Below are 19,663 nucleotides of genomic sequence, written 5' to 3'. Positions count from 1 at the left end.
CACCTGCAGGAAAAAGTTCCACGGCTTGGGCACACCATACTTCCCTGGAAAGACGGCATCCATGTACCAGGCCACAAGGCCATACAGAAAAGCACTAAGTAAAAACATTCCTATTATATGAGCCAAAGTTAAGTCATCATCGGCTTTTATTTTCGTAGCAAAGTTGTACCACTGAGCGCCATCACCTGAAACAGAATGGGAGACAGTTACTTTAGATGTCCAACGACGGCTGAAGCAAACACGTATAAGGCATGTAAGTCTTAAACCAGGAATGTTAAACAGGCAGTGTTGATTCTCCAAAGGAACAGGTATATAACCTGTTTTCCTCCCAGAAGACTGGGAATGGATATGGTTAATAGCATGGTGCTTTGTGTGCTGTCTCTATGGCCAGGCCACACGGGCTCCCTCAGATCTTTATCTTGAGCCTGTTTATTTCAATCAATCTATAGCACTATCCTCTCCCAGACCCCTATCATGAGCATTGTTTACCTTCGTCTGCTTTCTCAGTTAATCTACAGAATCTATCTTGGAATATGAAAGATGTCACTTGTACTTTACAAGATTTTGATGTAGTTACATCTTGAGCTTTTTTTGTGAACATGGAATTGAGTTAATTATCACCAGAAAATTTTATTCCAAATTTGCTGTGTTTAAATATGCCTAAAATAAACCAGCCAGGGTCAGACTCTTGAAATTTGAACCAATACTTGCTACTGAGTCTTGTTGAAGCAGACTTCCATCTTGCCTCTTGCATATCAACACTCTGCTGGCCATGGTGTTTGTAGTGACCCCCACCATACCCAGCTGCTTTGAGATTAAATAAGGAAGAAATTGCACTTATATTCTGGAAACACATGCTGTCTATTTGTTATTTGATGATGCCCTTCCATTTAGGTTGCCCAGGAGAAAAAGGAGGTAAATAATAATGGAAGGAGACTTTCATCCAAGCCCAACTAAAAGTTACAGGGACATAAAAACCACACAAAATCATAGAATCATTAAAGTAAATATCTGTGTTGTAAGGCAGCAGTACCCCAATTTTCTAAGGCAAATCTTCATGACAACAGCCAAGAATACATATAAACTTATATTCATCAGTAAGAAGAAATAAGGTTCAACTTCTGTTATCCAGGTTAGCATGTAGGGGATTGGAAATTACTACTGGGTAAAAGTAAAAACTGCACTGATGAACGCAAGAAAAAATGAAAATAGGAGACAGTACCCCCCCTTAAAGTGAGTAACTAGCAACAGGTTCCAAAGATATCAAAGTGTGTGATATGACAGGTAAAGAATTCAAAAGAATGATTTTAAAAGAGGCTAATGAATGCAGATAAACAGTTAAATGAATTAAGGAAGATAATTCAGGATACAAATGAGAAAATTAGTAAAGACTCAGATTTTGAAAAAGAATCAGAGAAATCTTTAAAATTAGAAGCTTTGTAAATCAAGTATAAAAGCCTCAACAGAGAGATCAGTTAGAAGAAAGAGTATCAGACCTTGAAATACTACGTGCTAGAAAAATGAAAACAAAACACAAGATCTCTGAGACATCATCAAATGATCACATATCTGTCTAATCAGCCTTCCCAAGGGAGAAGGGCTACAGGTTGAGGATACAGAAGACCTAGCCAATGAAATAATATCCCAAAGCATCCAAATGTTAGTAAAAACATGGATATTAAGGTACAGGAAGCACTTGGAACAGCAAAAATAAATTACCCTACCCCAGAATAACCTCTCTGAAATGTTTTATGGTTAAATCTTTAAAAATCCAGAACAAAGAAAGAATATTAAAACATCCATGAGAGAAACACCAAGTAACACATAGAGATACACTGACTGGAGTCAGAGCAGATTTCTTGGAGCAAACACTAGAGGATGGGAGGGGATGGAATGGTGAATTATGTAAGAACTAGCAGCAATCCCACTCAGAGTCATGTATACAAAATGAAGTCAACATGGTACCTGCACACCCATGTGTGTTGAGAGACTATTCACAATATATAAAATATGAAATAAGTTTAGATGTCTGTCTCATGACAAAGGAATAAAGAACATGTGGTATACATGCACGGTAAAATATTATTTAGAAATAAAGAACAATGGAATCTTCATTTGCAGTAAATTGGGTGGAGCTAGAAGTTGTCTTGTTAAGTAAAATAAGCCAGACACAAATGTAAAAGTATTCTATTTTGTAATCTATGGGAACAATAAAAGACCTGAAAGTAAGAAAAGAGTTACTAGATAGTAAGAACCATGCAACAGGAAGAATTGAGATAGGATATGAACTCGATGGCCATCAAGTCATGATACATGAAAGTATAGAAATATTACAATTCTACTGATTTGAATAATATATATTAGAAATTAAAAACAAAAACAGAAAAGTTGAACAGATCTGCAAAAATATTATGTGGTAGTTTGAATGAAAATGGCCCCAGAGGCTCACATGTTTGAATGTTTGGTTCCCATTTGGTGGAATTGATTGGGAAGAGTTAGGGGGTGTGGCCTTGCTGGAGGAGGCGTGTCACGGGGTGGACTTTGAGGCTTCCAAGGCCTCCCATCATCTTCAGTGTGCTCTCTGCCTTCTGCCTGCAGTTTTAGGATGCGATCTCTCAGCTGTTCCTACCATCATGCCTTTGCTCTGCCGTCATGGACCCTAACCCTCTGAAACGGTTAACTCAATTAAACACTTTCTTTTGTAAGTTGTCCTGGTCATGGTGTTTTATCACAGCAGTAGAAGCCTAACTAAGATAGGTTGTATCTGTAAAAAGCAGAACAACAAAAAGTTCAGCAAAGAAACATCTAAACTGTAGGTTTTCATTGTGTATCTTACCAATGTTTAAAGGCTAATTAACACCACTCTTTCTCAGACTCTTCCCAAAAAGAAAACATAAAGAATGAAATAATTCCTGTGTCAACATATATGGTTAGTATTATTATGCTAATATACCAAAATTAAACAAAGATATCACAAAAAGAATCATAAAAACTTCTCTGGTTATAGGACACAAGACTAAAACACAAAGCTAATCATACTGAAAATAACAAAGAATGAAAACACAATGCCACTTACCATCATTCTAAATAAAGCTAAACACTTAAGCATATTCTTTTATGCACTACAACCCTACTCAAATTTTTCTCAGCTGGATAAACTCATCTATGAAAAAAACTAAAATCATGTCAGTAGTAAAACATTAACATCTTTCAGTGTGACAGGCTTCTGTTGTCTGGCATGACAAAATTATCCCCTAGAAGAGACATAGGTAAGACATGGGCATACATATGTGTGCAAACATAAATACCTAATATATTACTTGTAATACTGCTTATATAATTTTTAATTCTCATGTAAGTGTGTGTGTGTGTGTGTATGTGTGTGTCTGTGTGTGTCCACAGTGTGCATACAATGTTTTATGATAAAACCGATATGTGGGACCACTGGAAAACCTTTCACCCATGCTCTCCCCCAACTCTGTGTGTTCTGTCCTTTCCTTCTGGGTTTAAAACAAATGAAGGTGCTGTCACAAAGGGAAGACTCACCTTTCATTTCCATCTTGCATATTATGTCAGCCCCAAAAGCTAGTGCTGTGTTTGTGATGAGACTGAGAGCCAGCTTCCCGCCGAGGCTTGTCTGTTCGTATATCGGGAGTATGATTAAGTACGGAAAGAATGTGAGAAAGTGGAGGAAGCATGCAATAGAAGTGGCCAGAGAAGCTGGAAAGGGAGGAAGAAAAGGCGATCAGTAAACACAAGCTGCAGCAGCTAGGACCAAAGCTCTCCAAAGGGAGGGGCCTCATGCCCACCCCGCATCACTGGCATCTTGCACTGGGTCCAGTGCACAGAAGGTGCCCCATAAAGACTTTTGCTGAAATGATAGCATGAGAAGATGTTTTCCTGAAATTGATCCAGTGGCATCTGAAACTGAGGGAGCTTCCAAACAAGATTCCCTTTCAATCAACTCACAGGCTGTTTCACAGAAGGCGCCTTTGACTCACCTTTATCGAAGAATGTGCTGATCATGAAGCCAAGTAACACTGAGGAGGTGGCAAAACACAGGAAATAGAAGGCGATGAATAGCGGGTCACTGTGTTCAAAGACTCTCTCATGTGTAATCTGATGAAATAATTAGGAAGCTAGTTTAATCACATGTGAAGTGATGAGGAACAAAGGTGTGGAAGTAAAGCAGAATACTGAACACTGGCCCCAGTGAGGTGAGTCACGCCACTCACTTTACCGGGCCATTGAATTCATTGTCTACAGAAGGGCCATTCACCTAGATCTGTTCTTCATCGTCTGATCAACTAGGCCTTTTGGACTTCCACAGTGGAGTCAGTGCCAAACGCATTTACTCTTTGGCAAACTAACACACGTTGCCCGCACCTCAACTTCTCATCCCTCTTAAAGCTGTGGTATGCTGCATACAAATGGATACTTGCCTTGAGAAATAAAATCCCACACAGCAAACAGATGATGATGAAATACATCAATAAGAAGGTGACGAAATATGAAACCCAGAGCATAGCATTACTGAGTCCCACCATGAGCTGGTATTCCTGAAGGGGAATCAACATAAGCCAGGTGTTATGAAAAACACATTTCAAAATGCCTTCTCTCATCTTACCCTACACAGCTTGAATATCACATCCCAAATGGAAGCTTTGTACCTAATGAGTGGCATAATTTCTACTCAGAATTCTGGGTGCAGAATTTATTTTTTTTTCTCCTAAGACTTAGCAAGTTCTGGTTCTGATATAAGAAACACCTTTAAAATCTAAAAATTAAAAAGCTAAGATTAAGCTAGGCATAGTGGCACATGCCTTTGATCCCAGTATTTGGGAGGCAGAGGCAGGCAGAACTGAGTTTGAGGCTAGCCTGGTCTACAGAGTAAGTTTCAGGACAGCCAGGGCTACACAGAGAAACCCTGTCTCGAAAAACAGATAAGCAAGCTAAGATTACTCTTCTTTTCATTATACCCTACTTCCAGGAAGTAATAAACCCAAAAGGTAAATACATTTCAATTCTAATGTAGATTTGAGCAGGGCTAGGCAAATTATGACCCACCTTACATTTTATAAATAACGTTTTATGAGCACAAAGCCACGTGTATTCATCTTAACACTGTCTAGAACTGCTTTTATCCTACCGGGTATCTACACAAATCTATTCTGGATTTACAAATTAGAAATCCAGGGGCTAGGCCGGGCGTTGGTGGCGCACGCCTTTAATCCCAGCACTCGGGAGGCAGAGGCAGGCGGATCTCTGTGAGTTCGAGGCCAGCCTGGGCTACCAAGTGAGCTCCAGGAAAGGCGCAAAGCTACACAGAGAAACCCTGTCTCGAAAAAACCAAAAAAAAAAAAAAAAAAAAAAAAAAAAAAAAAAAAGAAATCCAGTTGTTAAGAGCACTGGTTGCTTGGTTGAGTTAGGGTTTCTAATGTTATGATAAAATACTATAACCAAAAACAACTTAGGGGAGAAAAAGGTTTATTTTAGCTTAAAACTCTCATGTTATACTTCAATCACGGAGGGAAGTCAGAGAAAGAATTGGAGGCAGGAGCTGAAACACAGGCCATGGAGGAACATTGCTTACAGGCTTGCTCAGCCTGCTTTCTTATACAACTCAGGACCACCTGCCCAGAGGTGGCACCACCCACAATGGGCTGGGCTTTTCTCCATCAATCATCAACCAAAAAAACACCCTACAGACTTGCCTATAGGTTAGTCTTATGGAGGCATTTCTCAGTTGGGAGTCCCTCTTCTCAAATGACTCTAGCTGGTGTCAAGTTGACAAAGGGGTTGGGGAAGGCACGGGTAACTGGCACATTGCTCTTGCAGAGGGCCCCGAGACCAGATTCAGTTCCAGCACCCACATGGTGCTCACAACCATCTGTAACTCCAATTCCAGGGATCTAACACCTTCTTCTGGCCTTTGTAGGAAACAGGCACGCATGTGGCGCACATGCAATACGCACATGCAGGAAAAATAAAATAAGTTTCAGATTAGAAAGCTAGACTGAGAGGAGGCAACAGTATCATGAATCATTCTGAAGGACTCCCCGTTCCTGCCTCTCCCAACTGCCACTGCATGTCTCCAATGCCTCTTTTTTCCTAGTGGCTAGTGATAAAGGAAAAACTTTAGACAATTCAGTTTGGAAGTTTATTTGATAAAAGAAATGGTTCATAAAAAAAAAAAAAGGTTGGGGATTTAGCTCAGTGGTAGAGCACTTGCCTAGCAAGCGCAAGGCCCTGGGTTTGGTCCTCAGCTCTGAAAAAAAAATGGGTCACACCCTTCAACAGTAGAGTCACGAAGCCCTACTAGCAGTATATACAGATAGTATTTGAGGACAATGACATAGAGAATGTCTGTCTGTGTGTGATGAATGTTCAGGCAGTTCCTCCTTTTTATGCAATCCAAGACCCCAGCCCATGGAGCAGTGCTGCCCACAGTGGGCAGGTCTTCCAACCTCAGTTGACCTAATCAAGACGGCACCTCACAGGATTGCTCAGAGGTCTGTTGCTGGGTGATTCAGATCCTGTTGAGGGGATAATATTGACTGTCATGCAGTATTAGGTATAGAATGCTGCATGGAGAGGTGGCTTTAGGATAAATTTAATTTACATTTACAATTTTCTTTTGACCAGTCTCTCAGTTTAGATCACTGATAGCTGTCATAATTGATTGGTTTGGTCTTAGAATGGAATTTATAATGTCAGATCTGTTGGGTGATTATCTATGTTTTCCTCACATTTGAGAATTTGCTGGAAGACATGCCCAAAATCTGTAAAAATCTAAAATCCCTGAAGTCTAAAATCCTGAAAGATTAAAGTAAAATATAACAAAAATACAATGCTAGAAAAAGTAACTAGAAATTTCTTTAAAAGACATTATTCATGATAATTTTAAAGGAGGCTATTTATTTAAGAAACACAAAAACGAGAAATTGACTTTTAGGACATGAGAGGCCAGGCTTCAAAAGAAACAAAACTTCCTACAATTGTGTTTAGTTTTAGCTGAACTTATGGCTCGAGTTACTGCAAAATCAACCGTGGGGAGTCTCTCATGAAAGAATGGCCTAAACATCAGGGTGGATCCCCTAAAATATATAAGAAATACTTACATACTGTTGCAGTACATCCTAATGATGATGCAAGAGAAAGCAATTTCTCACCTAGATATAATGATCAATCTTAATTGTCAAATCAATTGGATTAAGAAGTAGGAGACTAGCAGAGTACACTCTGGGTAGGTATGTGGAATGTCTCTAGGGACAATTTGATCATTATGGATTCATTCTAATGAATGAATTGCTCACTTGATTCATAATATGATAACATTATTGGAAAATGGTAGAAGGTAGGGGGCATGCCCAGGGGAGTATGCCTTCCCTCACCCTCCTTAGCCTTCTCTTCACCCATCTCCCTTCTTTCTTTCCTGTTTGCCATGGTGTTGAGAGGACCAAGCAGGTGCCATAACAGGCTGCTCAGTCTTCTCTCAGAGATCTGACTCTCGGAGATTAGTCAATTTCAGTTTCCTGAGACTGAACAAGCAGTTTCTAAAGGTCCATGAACAAAGGGCAATTAATCACTGGTGCCCCTGACAATATAGACAAGGGAGAGAGGATGCACCAAGCCTGGGCCCCTGAGCCAGCCCCCAGTCAGTATGTACTAGGCCAGCCAGCCTCCACAGTAGCTCTTGGGGTCTTCGCCATTTTGCCTTTTTGTGGGATGGCAGGCCCCAGCATGCTGGAATAAAATATACTCTTGCTGATTGCATACGTGAATGATGGTCTTTTGTGGGACATCTCCAGGACCCTAACAATGTGAGCTGCTCTGTTCCACCACAGCACCACAGTTCCACATGTCATTCCACACTATGAAGTGGCAACAGTGAAACTAAGAACCAAAATAAATCACTCTTTCCTTGCTTCTGTCACATCAATGAGAAAAGTAACCACACACCGGTTTGAGGGGCCAGGGGTAGTTCTTGCAGTGTTTTAGCCAATAGCCTAAGTTCATCAGTGCCTACAAATGATCAAGGCTCTGGATTTGGTCCACACCTGCAGTGAAAAATATGCAGCTGGCTAAGCTGTGAAAGCACTCTTTGTTTCCACGTAAGGACAAGAAGGAAAGGGCAAGGTGAACTGGGAGGGTCTACCCAGTGCTTAGCTAATTGCTAGTAATTGTCTCCATGATTGGAGTAGGAACTGAAGCAGAGCCCAGCAGCTGCCTGGGGTGAAGAGACAGAGCAAGCCCTGAGAGGGCAAATCAGCTGGAGTTTCCAGGGCCAGATTTCAGAGAAGGTGGGAGCTTAGCAGGGTAAGAGCTCCAGACACCTTTAGATGGTGCTCCTGGCATCTCCATCTTGCAACTCAGGAAGACATACCCCAGAGCCAGGACAGCAGCAACACTGGCATAGAAGGCACGGGTTCCAGTTCCCCAGCCAGGTTGAATCATAACCACAGTCCAAAGAAGATGACTAACAAGGACTTTATATGAGTAGTGTGTCCAATTTAGTAGGCCTAGACCTGGATTTTCAACCTAAATATTACTGAGAAAAATCTGTATAGAACATTCTCCTGTGTCTTCATTGCATATCAAGGTTTCTCAACTTTGATGGTGACAGTTCAGTTTTGCATTACAGGACACTATGTTGGGAACTGTAGGATATTCAACAACATCTGTGGCTTCTACCAACCAGGTGGAAGTAATATCTGTCTTAGTTGTGAAAATTCCCTCCAGACATTGCCAAGTGACCAATGGAGCAAAATGGCTCCAACCCAAGAACCAAAGCTTTAGAATAAATTCTACTGTCATCCCACCCATCAAAAAACTATAAAGTAATAGCTGAGTGTGATGGCATATGCCTATAAACCCAGAACTTAGGGGGCACAATCAGAAGGATTGTGAGGAGTTTGAGTCCATCCTGGGCTGTAGAGAATATTTAAGGCTAACCTGAGCTATATTTGAGACCTTGTCTTAAAAAAAAAAATCAAAACTTGGGACTCTAACTCAGTGGAAGAGTACTACCTTGGAATATGCAAGGCCCTGAGTTCCATCCTTAGCCCTGAGAAAAGAGTAAGAAAAGATCTCAAAGGATAAACTGTTTTCAGAATACCTAAGTGTGCCTCAGAATAAAACATAAACACAGAAATGCAAGATTATCAAGTTCCCAATAAAGTAAATACCACAATGTCTGGAATTCAATTAAAAATTACCATGTGTCATAAACAGTCTCCAAGTGACTTTGTCCCTTGTGCCTTGTGGTGTTGAGATTCTTTTCTGGTTACTTCTCTGATCAATGGAATGCGGCGGCAGGAGTGATGAACTCTTGTGCCTGTAATTACACTGAACCCCATAAAGGAGGAGGCTGCTGCACTTTGAGCTTTTCAGTTGCTCTGGCCAACATCAAGTCCTGTGACTGTAAGGGGCTGAATTCACAGCCATAAGAGCTAAGAAATGAATTTCTCCCCTCTGTAACCTCAGACAGGAGAACAACCTTGGCTGAAACCAAGACAGGGCAAGCACAAGATGATACATGTGTGTCATTTGTTAAGTTCCAGGGATCATATGTGCAAAGGATAAATAGAACTCATCTAAATTAGAAACCATGACATAAAGACATTATGCTTTATTATAAGCCTAATAAAATGTAATGAATAAAGAGCAACTTGCCATATAGGCACACTAACAGCAGTAGCATCAAATAAAGTGAAGGAGGAAGTTTCAAAGTGCCATTATCCAGTATAACGTAATCATTATCCGGTATAATGTAATTATTATCCAGTATAACATAATTATTATCCAGTATAACATAATTATTATTCAGTGTAATATAGTTGCAGTCACAAGGGTTCATCACAGTTGCCACATTCCATCTGTTGAAACAAGTTGTACAGATTACAGCTGCACAGAATATGAATGACTATCACATGCAAGAGAATCGCTATCGCATAATTTTGTTTTTAAAAGTGAGCTAACAGCATTTTACACTTTAAAATATCAATAACCTTTGGGAATAGAGACAACACAATAATTTGAAAGGGACAGGAGCACAAACTGGATTTTATTAGTTGTTTTTGTTTTAATGAAGACATAAAGTTGGGTGGATATGAAAGAAGGTGTGGATCTGGAAGATGGGGGAGGGGTAAAAACAACCAAAGTACAATGTATGAAATTCTCAAATAATATTTTTTAATATTTATTTTGTTAAAGATAGGGTCTCCCTGTGTAGCTTTGACTGGCCTGGAACTCTTTACGTAGACCAGGGTGGCCTCCAACTCACAGTGACCCACCTGTCTCTGTATCTCAAGTGTTGAGATTAAAGGTGTGCACCACCCATGCTTAGCAATGAGAATATTTTTAATTAAATAAAACAAAAGGAATAGTATTTTTAACTTAACTAATGTAAACTGGGCAGTTTAAATTTCTATGACATGAAGAATATACTGGCTGTTTCAACTAATAGTTAAAAATAGATTTGAAAAAGATTACTCACCAGTTAGGGAAGAAGTAGAAAGGTTTTATAGTGAGAAAAAAAATTAAAGAATGATTCAAAGTGAGCCATTTTCACTGAGGGGCAAGGGACTATATGAAATAACATTAGGGAGATTCAGTAGTTAGCAAAACCAGAGAGAGCCTGCTGGCATAGCCAGATGGTGAAAAATTAACCAAAGTTTGAACAACTAGAAGATGGAATTACCTTACCACAAATGGAAAAGACAGAGGAGTCATGGGGGGGCAGGAAGAAACAGGGTTTACATTAATTCCCACCTGCAATACTCGAGGGACAAAGAAAATAGAAAATAACCAAGACTGGTGTGCTCATTATGCTCTATGCACTAACACGCAGAGTCTTTAGTCACTTTCATGGTAGAATATTCTTGTCTCCATTTTAAAGATGAAGCAGAGAGAGAGAGAGAGAGAGAGAGAGAGAGAGAGAGAGAGAGAGAGACTTTTCCAAAGATCACAACAGCAGGAAATGGTTAGAATATATGTTATGTAGTATGACACATGGATAAAACTGAGGTTTCAAGCATGGATGATTTGGGGCATCATAACTTCACTCTCTTAGCCAGGGAAGAAGATTATGTTCCCTATTGAAATCTATCTTTATTAAACCCAGGTATCACGGTTCATTCAGGAATCAATGGACTTACTCAACCTGGGCATCATCTGACAAGCAGCTCCAAATGCCTTAACCACAACCTGATGAGTGAGAAAACACTTGAAAGATAAATTTCAAAACTTTGAATTCAATCACTTAGATATTCACTTCTATTTCACAAATATAACTCCATGCATCAGTCTCTGTCTGCACACACAGTAACCCAACTTAGTGCAGTCTTCCCTGCCTTTTCCCTGGGCTATCAGAAATACCTTAAAATTACCTTCTTATCATTAATCTTGCTTAATGGTCAAGCTTTATCAGCAGATAATGACGCATGAACCAAAACATCTCATATGTCATTTCTGTATATCCCAAGACCTAAGATAGTTTTTTTTTTTCATTTTTAAGTGATTAAAAAGAAACAGAAAAAAATTTTGTTGCGGCAGCTTTCTCCCCCACCCCTCATCAACCATCCACCCTGGGCACCAGTGATCACCAGAGCCACACACACCCTCCTATACCAGTTGGAAGAACAGCTACCCAGAGCTCTACCTGTACGGACTAAAGGAAGAAACTGGCAGAGGGCAGTGTAAGAACACATTCAACAACACAAAGAGCAACATGGCACCACCAGAACCCAGAGGTCCTACAGCAGCAAGACCTGAACATCCCAGCGCAGATGATCCAGAAGAAAACAACCTCAAAAATAACTTTATGAAGATGATAGAGGCCCTTAATGAGGAAATAAAAAATTCTCTTAAAGAAATGGAGGAAAAGTCAAACAAAAAAATGGAAGAAACCAATAAATCCCCCCAAAGAAAGCCAAGAAACCCAAGAAAAAACAAACAGGCGAAGGAAACAGCTTAAGACTTGAAAATTGAAATTAGAGGCAATAAAGAAAATACAAACCAAGAGAATTCAGGAAAAGGGAAAATCTGAGTAAACAAACTGGAACTGCAGATGCAACTATAACTAACAGAATACAAGAGATGGAAGAGAGAACCTCAGGCATTGAGGATACTATAGAGGAAATAGATTCATTGGTCAAAGAAAAATGTTAAATCCAGCAAAATTTTAACATAAAACATCCAGGAAATCTGAGACACCATGAAAACACCAAACCAAAGAATAATAGGGATAGAAGAAGGAGAATTCTAGCTGAAAAACCACAGAAAATATATTCAATAAAATTATAGAAGAAAAGTTTCCCAACCTAAAGGAAGACATGCCTATGAAGGTACAAGAAGTTTACAGAACACCAAATAGATTGGACCAAAAAAAAAATTACCTTGCCACATAATAATCAAAATACTAAACATATAGAATAAAGAAACAATATTAAGAGCAGAAAAGAAAAAAGGCCAAGCAACATATAAAGGCAGACCTATCAGAATAATACCCAACTTCTCAATGGAAACTTGGAAAGCAAGAAGGTCCTGGACAGACGTTCTGCAGATACTAAAAGACCACGGATGCCAGCCCAGACTACTATACCCAACAAAGTTTTCAATCACCATAGATAGAGGAAGACAAGATATTCTATGACAAAACCAGATTTAAACATTACATATCCATAAATCCAGCCCTACAGAAAGTACTAGAATGAAAACTCCAGCCCAACAAAGTTAGCTGCAACCACCAAAACATAGGCAATAGATAACCTCACACCAGCAAATTCCAAAGAAGGGAAACACACACACACAGAGAGAGAGAGAGAGAGAGAGAGAGAGAGAGAGAGAGAGAGAGAGAGAGAGAGAGAGAGAGAGAGAGAACTACCACCACCACAACCAAAAATAACAAGAATTAACAATCACTGATCATTAACATCACTTAATATCAACAGACTCAATTTGCCTATAAAAAGACACAGGCTCACAGAATGGGTACAAAAACAGGATCCATCCTTCTGCTGCATCCAAGAAACACACCACAACCTCAAAGACAGATATTAACTCAGAGTAAAGTGTTAGAAACGGACTTTCTACTCAAATGGACCTAAGAAACAAGCTGGTGTAGCTATCCTAATATCTAACAAAATACACTTCAAACTAAAATTAATCAAAAGAGATGGAAAAGGACATTTCATATTCATCACAGGAAAAATCTATCAAGATGAAGTCTCAATTCTGAACATTTATGCCCCGAATACAAGGGCATTTACATTTGTAAAAGAAACATTGCTAAAGCTTAAACCACACATCAAACCTCACACACTGATGACTTCAACACCCTACTCTCATCACTAGGTCTGCCAGACAGAAACTTAACAGAGAAATAACATAAGTTATGACTCAAATGGACCTAATAGACATCTATAGAACATTTCACCCAAACACAAAAGAATATACCCTTTTCTCAGCACCTCATAGAACCTTCTCCAAAATTGACCACATACTTGGTAACAAAGCAAATCTCAACAGAAACCAAAAAACAAAAACAAAAACTGGGATAACCCCTGTATCTTATCAGACTACTATGCCTTAAGGTTAGAATTCAACAAAAACGCAAATTGCAGAAAGCCTACAAACTCATGGAAATTGAACAATGCTCAACTGAATCATCACTGGGTCAAGGAAGAAATAAAGAAATTAAAGACTTCTTAGAATTCAATGAAAATGAATGCACAACATACCCAAACTTATGGGACACCATGAAAGCAGTGCTAAGAGAAAAGTTCATAGCACTAAGTGCCCTCATAAAGAAAGTGGAGATATCTCACACTAGTGACCCAACAGCACATCTGAAAGCTCTAGAACAAAAAGAAGCAAACTCACCCAGGAGGAATAGACAACAGAAAATAATCAAGTTGAGGGCTGAAATAAATAAAATAGAAACAAAGAGAACAATACAAAGAATCAATGAAACAAAGAGTTGGTTCTTCAAGAAAATCAAGATAGACAAACCCTTATCCAAATTAACCAAAAAACAGAGAGAGAATATCCAAATAACAAAATCAGAAATGAAAAGGGGGACATAATAACAGATACTGAAAAAATCCAGAGAATCATTAGGTCATACTTCAAAAACCTGTACTCTACAAAATTGGAAAATCTAAAAGAAATGGACAGTTTTCTGGATAGCACCACATACCAAAATTAAGTCAAGATCCGATAAACAATTTAAATAGATTTATAACCCCTAATGAAATAGAAGTAGTCATCAAAAATCTACAAAAAAAAAAAAAAAAAAAAGCCCAGGGACAGAGGGTTTCAGCGCAGAATTCTACCAGAATTTCCAAGAGCTAATACCAATACTCTTGAAATTGTTCTGAACAATAGAAACTGAAGGAACATTGCCAAATTCTTTTTATGAGACTACAGTTACCCTGATACCCAAACCACACAAAGACACAACTAGGAAAGAGAATTACAGACCAATTTCCCTCCTGAACATTGATGCAAAAATACTCAATAAAATACTAGCAAACCAAATCCAAGAACACATCAAAAAAATTATCCACCATGATCAAGCAGGCTTCATCCCAGAGATGCAGGGATGGTTCAACATACGAAAATCTGTCAATGTAATCCACCATATAAACAAACTGAAAGAAAAAAATCACATGGTTGTCTCATTAGATGCTGAAAAAGCCTTTGACAAAATCCAACACCCCTTGGAGAGATCAGGCATACAAGAAACATTCCTAAACATAATAAAAGCAATATACAGCAAGCCAACAGCCAACATTAAACTAAATGGAGAGAAACTCAAAGCGATTCCACTAAAATCAGGACAAGGATATCCACTCTCTCCATACCTATTCAGTATAGTACTCAAAGTTCGAGCTAGAGCAATAAGACAACAAAAGAAGATCAAGGGGATACAACTTGGAAAGGAAGAAGTCAAACTTTCACTATTTGCAGATGATATGACAGTATACATAAGTGACCCCAAAAATTCTGCTGCGGAACTTCTAAATCTAATAAACACCTTCAGTAATGTGGCAGGATACAAGATTAACTAAAAAAATATCAGTAGCTCTCCTATATACAAACGATAAATGGCTGAGAAAGAAGTTAGAGAAACAACACCCACAAACAATAGCCACAAATAACATAAAATACCTTGAGGTAACTCTAAACAAACAAGTGAAAGATCTGTATGACAAGAACTTTAAATCTTTGAAGAAAGAAATTGAAGAAGATACCAGAAAATGGAAAGATCTCCCATGCTCTTGGTAGGACCAACACAGTAAAAATAACAATCTTACCAAAAGCAATCTACAGATGCAATGCAATACCCATCAAAATTCCAATGCAATTCTCCACAGACCTCAAAAGAACAATACTCAACTTCATATGGGAAAAAAAAACCAGGATAGCCAAAACAATCCTATATAATAAAGGAATTTCTGGAGGCATCACCATACCCGACTTCAAGCTCTACTATAGAGCTATAGTAATGAAAAAAAAATCTGGTATTGGCATAAAAACAGACATGTGTATCAATGGAATCAAATTGAAGACCATGACATTAATCCTCACACCCATGAATACCTGATTTCTGATGAAGAAGCCAAAAATATACAATGGGAAAAAGAAAGCATCTTCAACAAATGATGCTGGCATAACTGGATGTTGACATGTAGAAGAATGCAAAAAGATCCACATCTATCACCATGCACAAAATTGAGTCCAAATGGATCAAAGACTTCAACCTAAATCCATTCACAATGAACCTGATAGAAGAGAAAGTAGGTAGTAGCCTTCAATGCATTGGCACAGGAGACCACTTCTTAAATATAAGACCAGGGCCGGGCGGTGGTGGCGCACGCCTTTAATCCCAGCACTCGGGAGGCAGAGGCAGGCGGATCTCTGTGAGTTCGAGGCCAGCCTGGGCTACCAAGCGAGTTCCAGGAAAGGCGCAAAGCTACACAGAGAAACCCTGTCTTGAAAAACCAAAAAAAAAAAAAAAAAATATAAGACCAGTAGTACAGACACTGAGAGCAACAATTAATAAATGGGACAGACCTTCTGAAACTGAGAAGCTTCTGTAAGGCAAAGGACACTGTCAATAAGACAAAATGGCAGCCTACAGAATGGGAAAAGATCTTTACCAACCCCACATCTGACAGAGGGCTGATCTCCAAAATATATAAAGAACTCAAGACACTAGACATCAAAATAATGAACAATCCAATTAAAAAATGAGCTGCAGATCTAAACAGAGAATTCTCAACAGAAGACTCTCAAATGGCTGAAAGACACTTAAGGAAGTGTTCAACATCCTTAGCCATCAGGAAAATGTAAATCAAAATTACTCTGAGATACCATCTTATGCCTATCAGAATGGCTAAGATCAAAAACACTGATGACAGGGCTGGAGAGATGGTTCAGAGGTTAAGAGCATTGGCTGTTCTTTCAGAGGTCCTGAGTTCAATTCCCAGCAACCACATGGTGGCTCACAACCATCTAGAATGAGATCTGGTGCCCTCTTCTGGCTTGTAGACAAACATGCTGACAGAATACCATATACATAATAAATAAATAAATAAATAAATAAATAAATAAATAAATAAATAAATCTTTAAAAAAAAACACTGATGACAGCTTATGTTGGAGAGGATATGGAGAAAGGAGAACATTCCTCCACTGCTGGTGGGAGTGCAATCTTGTACAGCCATTTTGGAAAGCAGTATGGTGGTATCTCAGAAAATTGGGAATCAACCTACTTCAAAACCTAACAATATCACTCTTGGGCATATACCCAAAAGATGCTCAACCACACCACAAGGACATTTGCTCAATTATGTTCATAACAGCACTATTCATAATAGCCAGAACGTGGAAACAACCTAGATACCTTTCAACCAAAGAATGGATAAGAAAATGTGGTACATATAGACAATGGAGTTTTGCTCAGCAGTAAAAAACAGTATCATCATAAAATTTGTAGCAGATGGATAGTACTAGAAAAAATCATCCTGAGTGAGGTAACCCAGACCCAGAAGGACAAACATGGTAAGTACTCACTCATGAGTGAATATTAGACGCAAAGCAAAGGATAATTAGGCTACAATCCACAACCCCAGAGAAGCTAGGTAAAGAGAAGGACCCTAAGAGGGACACATATGGATTACCTCAGGAAGGGGAAAGGGTTAAGATCTCCCAGGTAAACTGGGAGGGGGGAGTAGAGGAGAGAGCAGGGGTGGGGAAATTCGAGATGGCCTGTTCGGGGAGGGATGGAGAGAAAGAACAATGAAAGAGATATCTTGATAGAGTGAACCATTATGGGGTTAGGGACAAATCTGGTGCTAGGGAAATCCCCAGGAACTCACAAGGATGTCCCCAGCAATGGTGGAGAAGGTGCTTGAACTAGCCTTCCCCTCTACTCAGGTTGGTGACTACCCTAATTGTCTTCATAGAACCTACATCCAATGACTGATGGAAGCAGATGCAGTGATCCATAGCCAAGCACTTGGCTGAGCTCTTGGAGTTCAGTTGAAGAGAAGGAGGAGGAATTATAGGAGCAAAGAGCATTAAGATTATGACGGGAAAAACCACAAAGACAGCCGACCCAAGCTAGTGGGAGCTCATAGACTCTGGACTGACAGCTGGGGAGCCTGCATGGGACTGCACTAGGCCCCCTGAATGAGGGTGACAGTTGTGTGGCTTGATCTGTTTGTGGGTCCCCTGGCAATGGAACCAGGACTCATCCTGGGTACATGAACTGGCTTTTTAGAGCCCATTCCCTATGGCATGAAGCCTTACTCAGGCTTGATGCAGCAGGAGAGGCTTGGGTCTGCCCCAAATTGGTATGTCAACCTGTGTTGAATATCCAAGGTAGGCCTTACACCCTATGAGGAGTGAATGGGTGTGGAATTGGGGGAGGTGGAAGGAGTGGGAGAAGTAGAGGGAGGGAGAACAGTGGTTGGTATGTAAAATGAAAAAAAATTAAATAGAAAAAAGAATGTGTAATGGTGATGTGTACAAACCCTAGAGTACTTACTATCCTCTGATTCCCTTCAAGTCAACTAGTCCTCCACACCTCTCTCCACAGTTGCTCTTTCTAGAGGCAACAGTGATAGGCACATTACTAGCCAGTTTCAAACCCCTTTCTCTGCTAGTGTCTACCTATTGGCCCATATTATTCTCCACTGCTCAGAACAGGCAAAACTATGTCTGTACTTCAATAATAACTTTTTTACTGGCTATTGTGAGTACAACAGCAATGAACATGGATGAGCAAGTATCTCTGTAGTTGGATATAGAGTCCTTTGGCTGGTATAGTGAGCTCTTATGGCAGATCCAAATTTTGAGGAACTGCCACACTGATTTCCATAGTGGCTGCACCAGTTTGCATTCATTCCCACCAATAATGAATAACTGTTCTCCTTTTCCCACAACCATGACAGAATTTGTTCTCATTGGGGGTTTTTTGTTTGCTTTTTTTTTTTAAATCTTAGCCACTCTAACTGTCTAAGATGAATTCTCAAAGTAGTTCTAACTGAATTTCCCTGATAGTTTAGGATATTGAACACTTAAAAAAAAACATTTTTCAGTCATTTGTATTTCTTCTTTTGGGAATTCTGTTTAGTTCCCTGCTCTGTTTTTTTTTTTTTTAAACCAGGCTGTTTTCTTGATGCTCATTTTTTCTGAGTTCTTCACATAGTCTAGACACTAACCCTCTCTCTAATGTCTGGCTGATAAACACCCACTCGGATGATTGACACATCACATGCTAACTCACATCAGAATGAGACTTTGAACAATGTGTAAGCAGAGTCTGTCTTCTCTTTTTAAACTACCAGTTGTAGGACGATTATAGACTGTTCTAGATACTTTAAAAATAATCTCTCATTTAACTACCCCAATAACTCTAAAGGAGCTATTACAGTCTTCAACATCTAGAGAAACAGAGGATGATCACAGAGTTAGTCACTGATAAAGCCAGGCTTTAAACATAAAGGCCATCAGAGTCCTTGGAACAAAGGAGATAATTAGTAAATAAGCATTAAACAAATTAATGGACAGATTGGTGCTTTAACATCTTTCTGACTTTGTAGTCAAACTGTTGATAACAGTCTTGACTTACTTCACACTGAAAATCATCTCAAAGAAGATCACAGGATGTAGCCAGCAATTAAAGTATATTTTAAGTCATCCAATTCAAGATCTTGTCTGATTATTTCTTTGTTGCTCATTCATTCCATAGACAATTTGGGGGCATTAATATTTGACTTCTTTCCATAATATTCTCTCACATTTAGTCAAATCAAGAATTTTTTTTTTTTTTCGTTTTTCGAGACAGGGTTTCTCTGTGTAGCTTTGCGCCTTTCCTGGGACTCACTTGGTAGTCCAGGCTGGCCTCGAACTCACAGAGATCCGCCTGGCTCTGCCTCCCGAGTGCTGGGATTAAAGGCGTGCGCCACCACTGCCCGGCCTAAGAATTTATTTTTAATAAAATAAAAAACTCAGAAAATTAATCAATGGCATCATGCACACTCCAGCCAGCCCATATGTGCATGCTGTTTCCACAGGATATTCATTAGCAGTGACAAGTGTGCACAAATCACCCAGCCCTCTGCACATATCTGTTCTACTGGCCAACAGT

General features: G+C 39.4%; 1 protein-coding gene across 11 annotated transcripts in view; it reads right to left on the bottom strand.

Annotated features, from left to right (window-relative positions):
* The window catches only part of LOC102926537 (phospholipid-transporting ATPase ABCA3-like), a 106,736-nt gene that overhangs the window by 70,195 nt on the left and 16,878 nt on the right, over nt 1-19,663 (bottom strand). For all 11 annotated transcript variants that reach the window (XR_013044499.1, XM_016004156.3, XM_006985724.4 and 8 more), the window contains 4 exons: nt 4,443-4,559; nt 4,002-4,119; nt 3,547-3,720; nt 4-185 (listed from right to left, as the gene is read on the bottom strand). Coding sequence is in view for 10 of the 11 variants with exons in the window: in XM_016004156.3 (XP_015859642.1) it covers nt 4-185; nt 3,547-3,720; nt 4,002-4,119; nt 4,443-4,559 (591 nt within the window). In the remaining variant the exon portion in view is untranslated. The remainder of the gene's footprint in view (nt 1-3; nt 186-3,546; nt 3,721-4,001; nt 4,120-4,442; nt 4,560-19,663) is intronic.

This window comes from Peromyscus maniculatus, chromosome 1 (assembly GCF_049852395.1).
Source record: "Peromyscus maniculatus bairdii isolate BWxNUB_F1_BW_parent chromosome 1, HU_Pman_BW_mat_3.1, whole genome shotgun sequence".
In the NCBI taxonomy this organism is placed as follows: Eukaryota; Metazoa; Chordata; class Mammalia; order Rodentia; family Cricetidae; genus Peromyscus; species Peromyscus maniculatus.
Note: the sequence above shows the minus strand (reverse complement) of the source record. Positions and strands in the feature narration are given on the sequence as shown.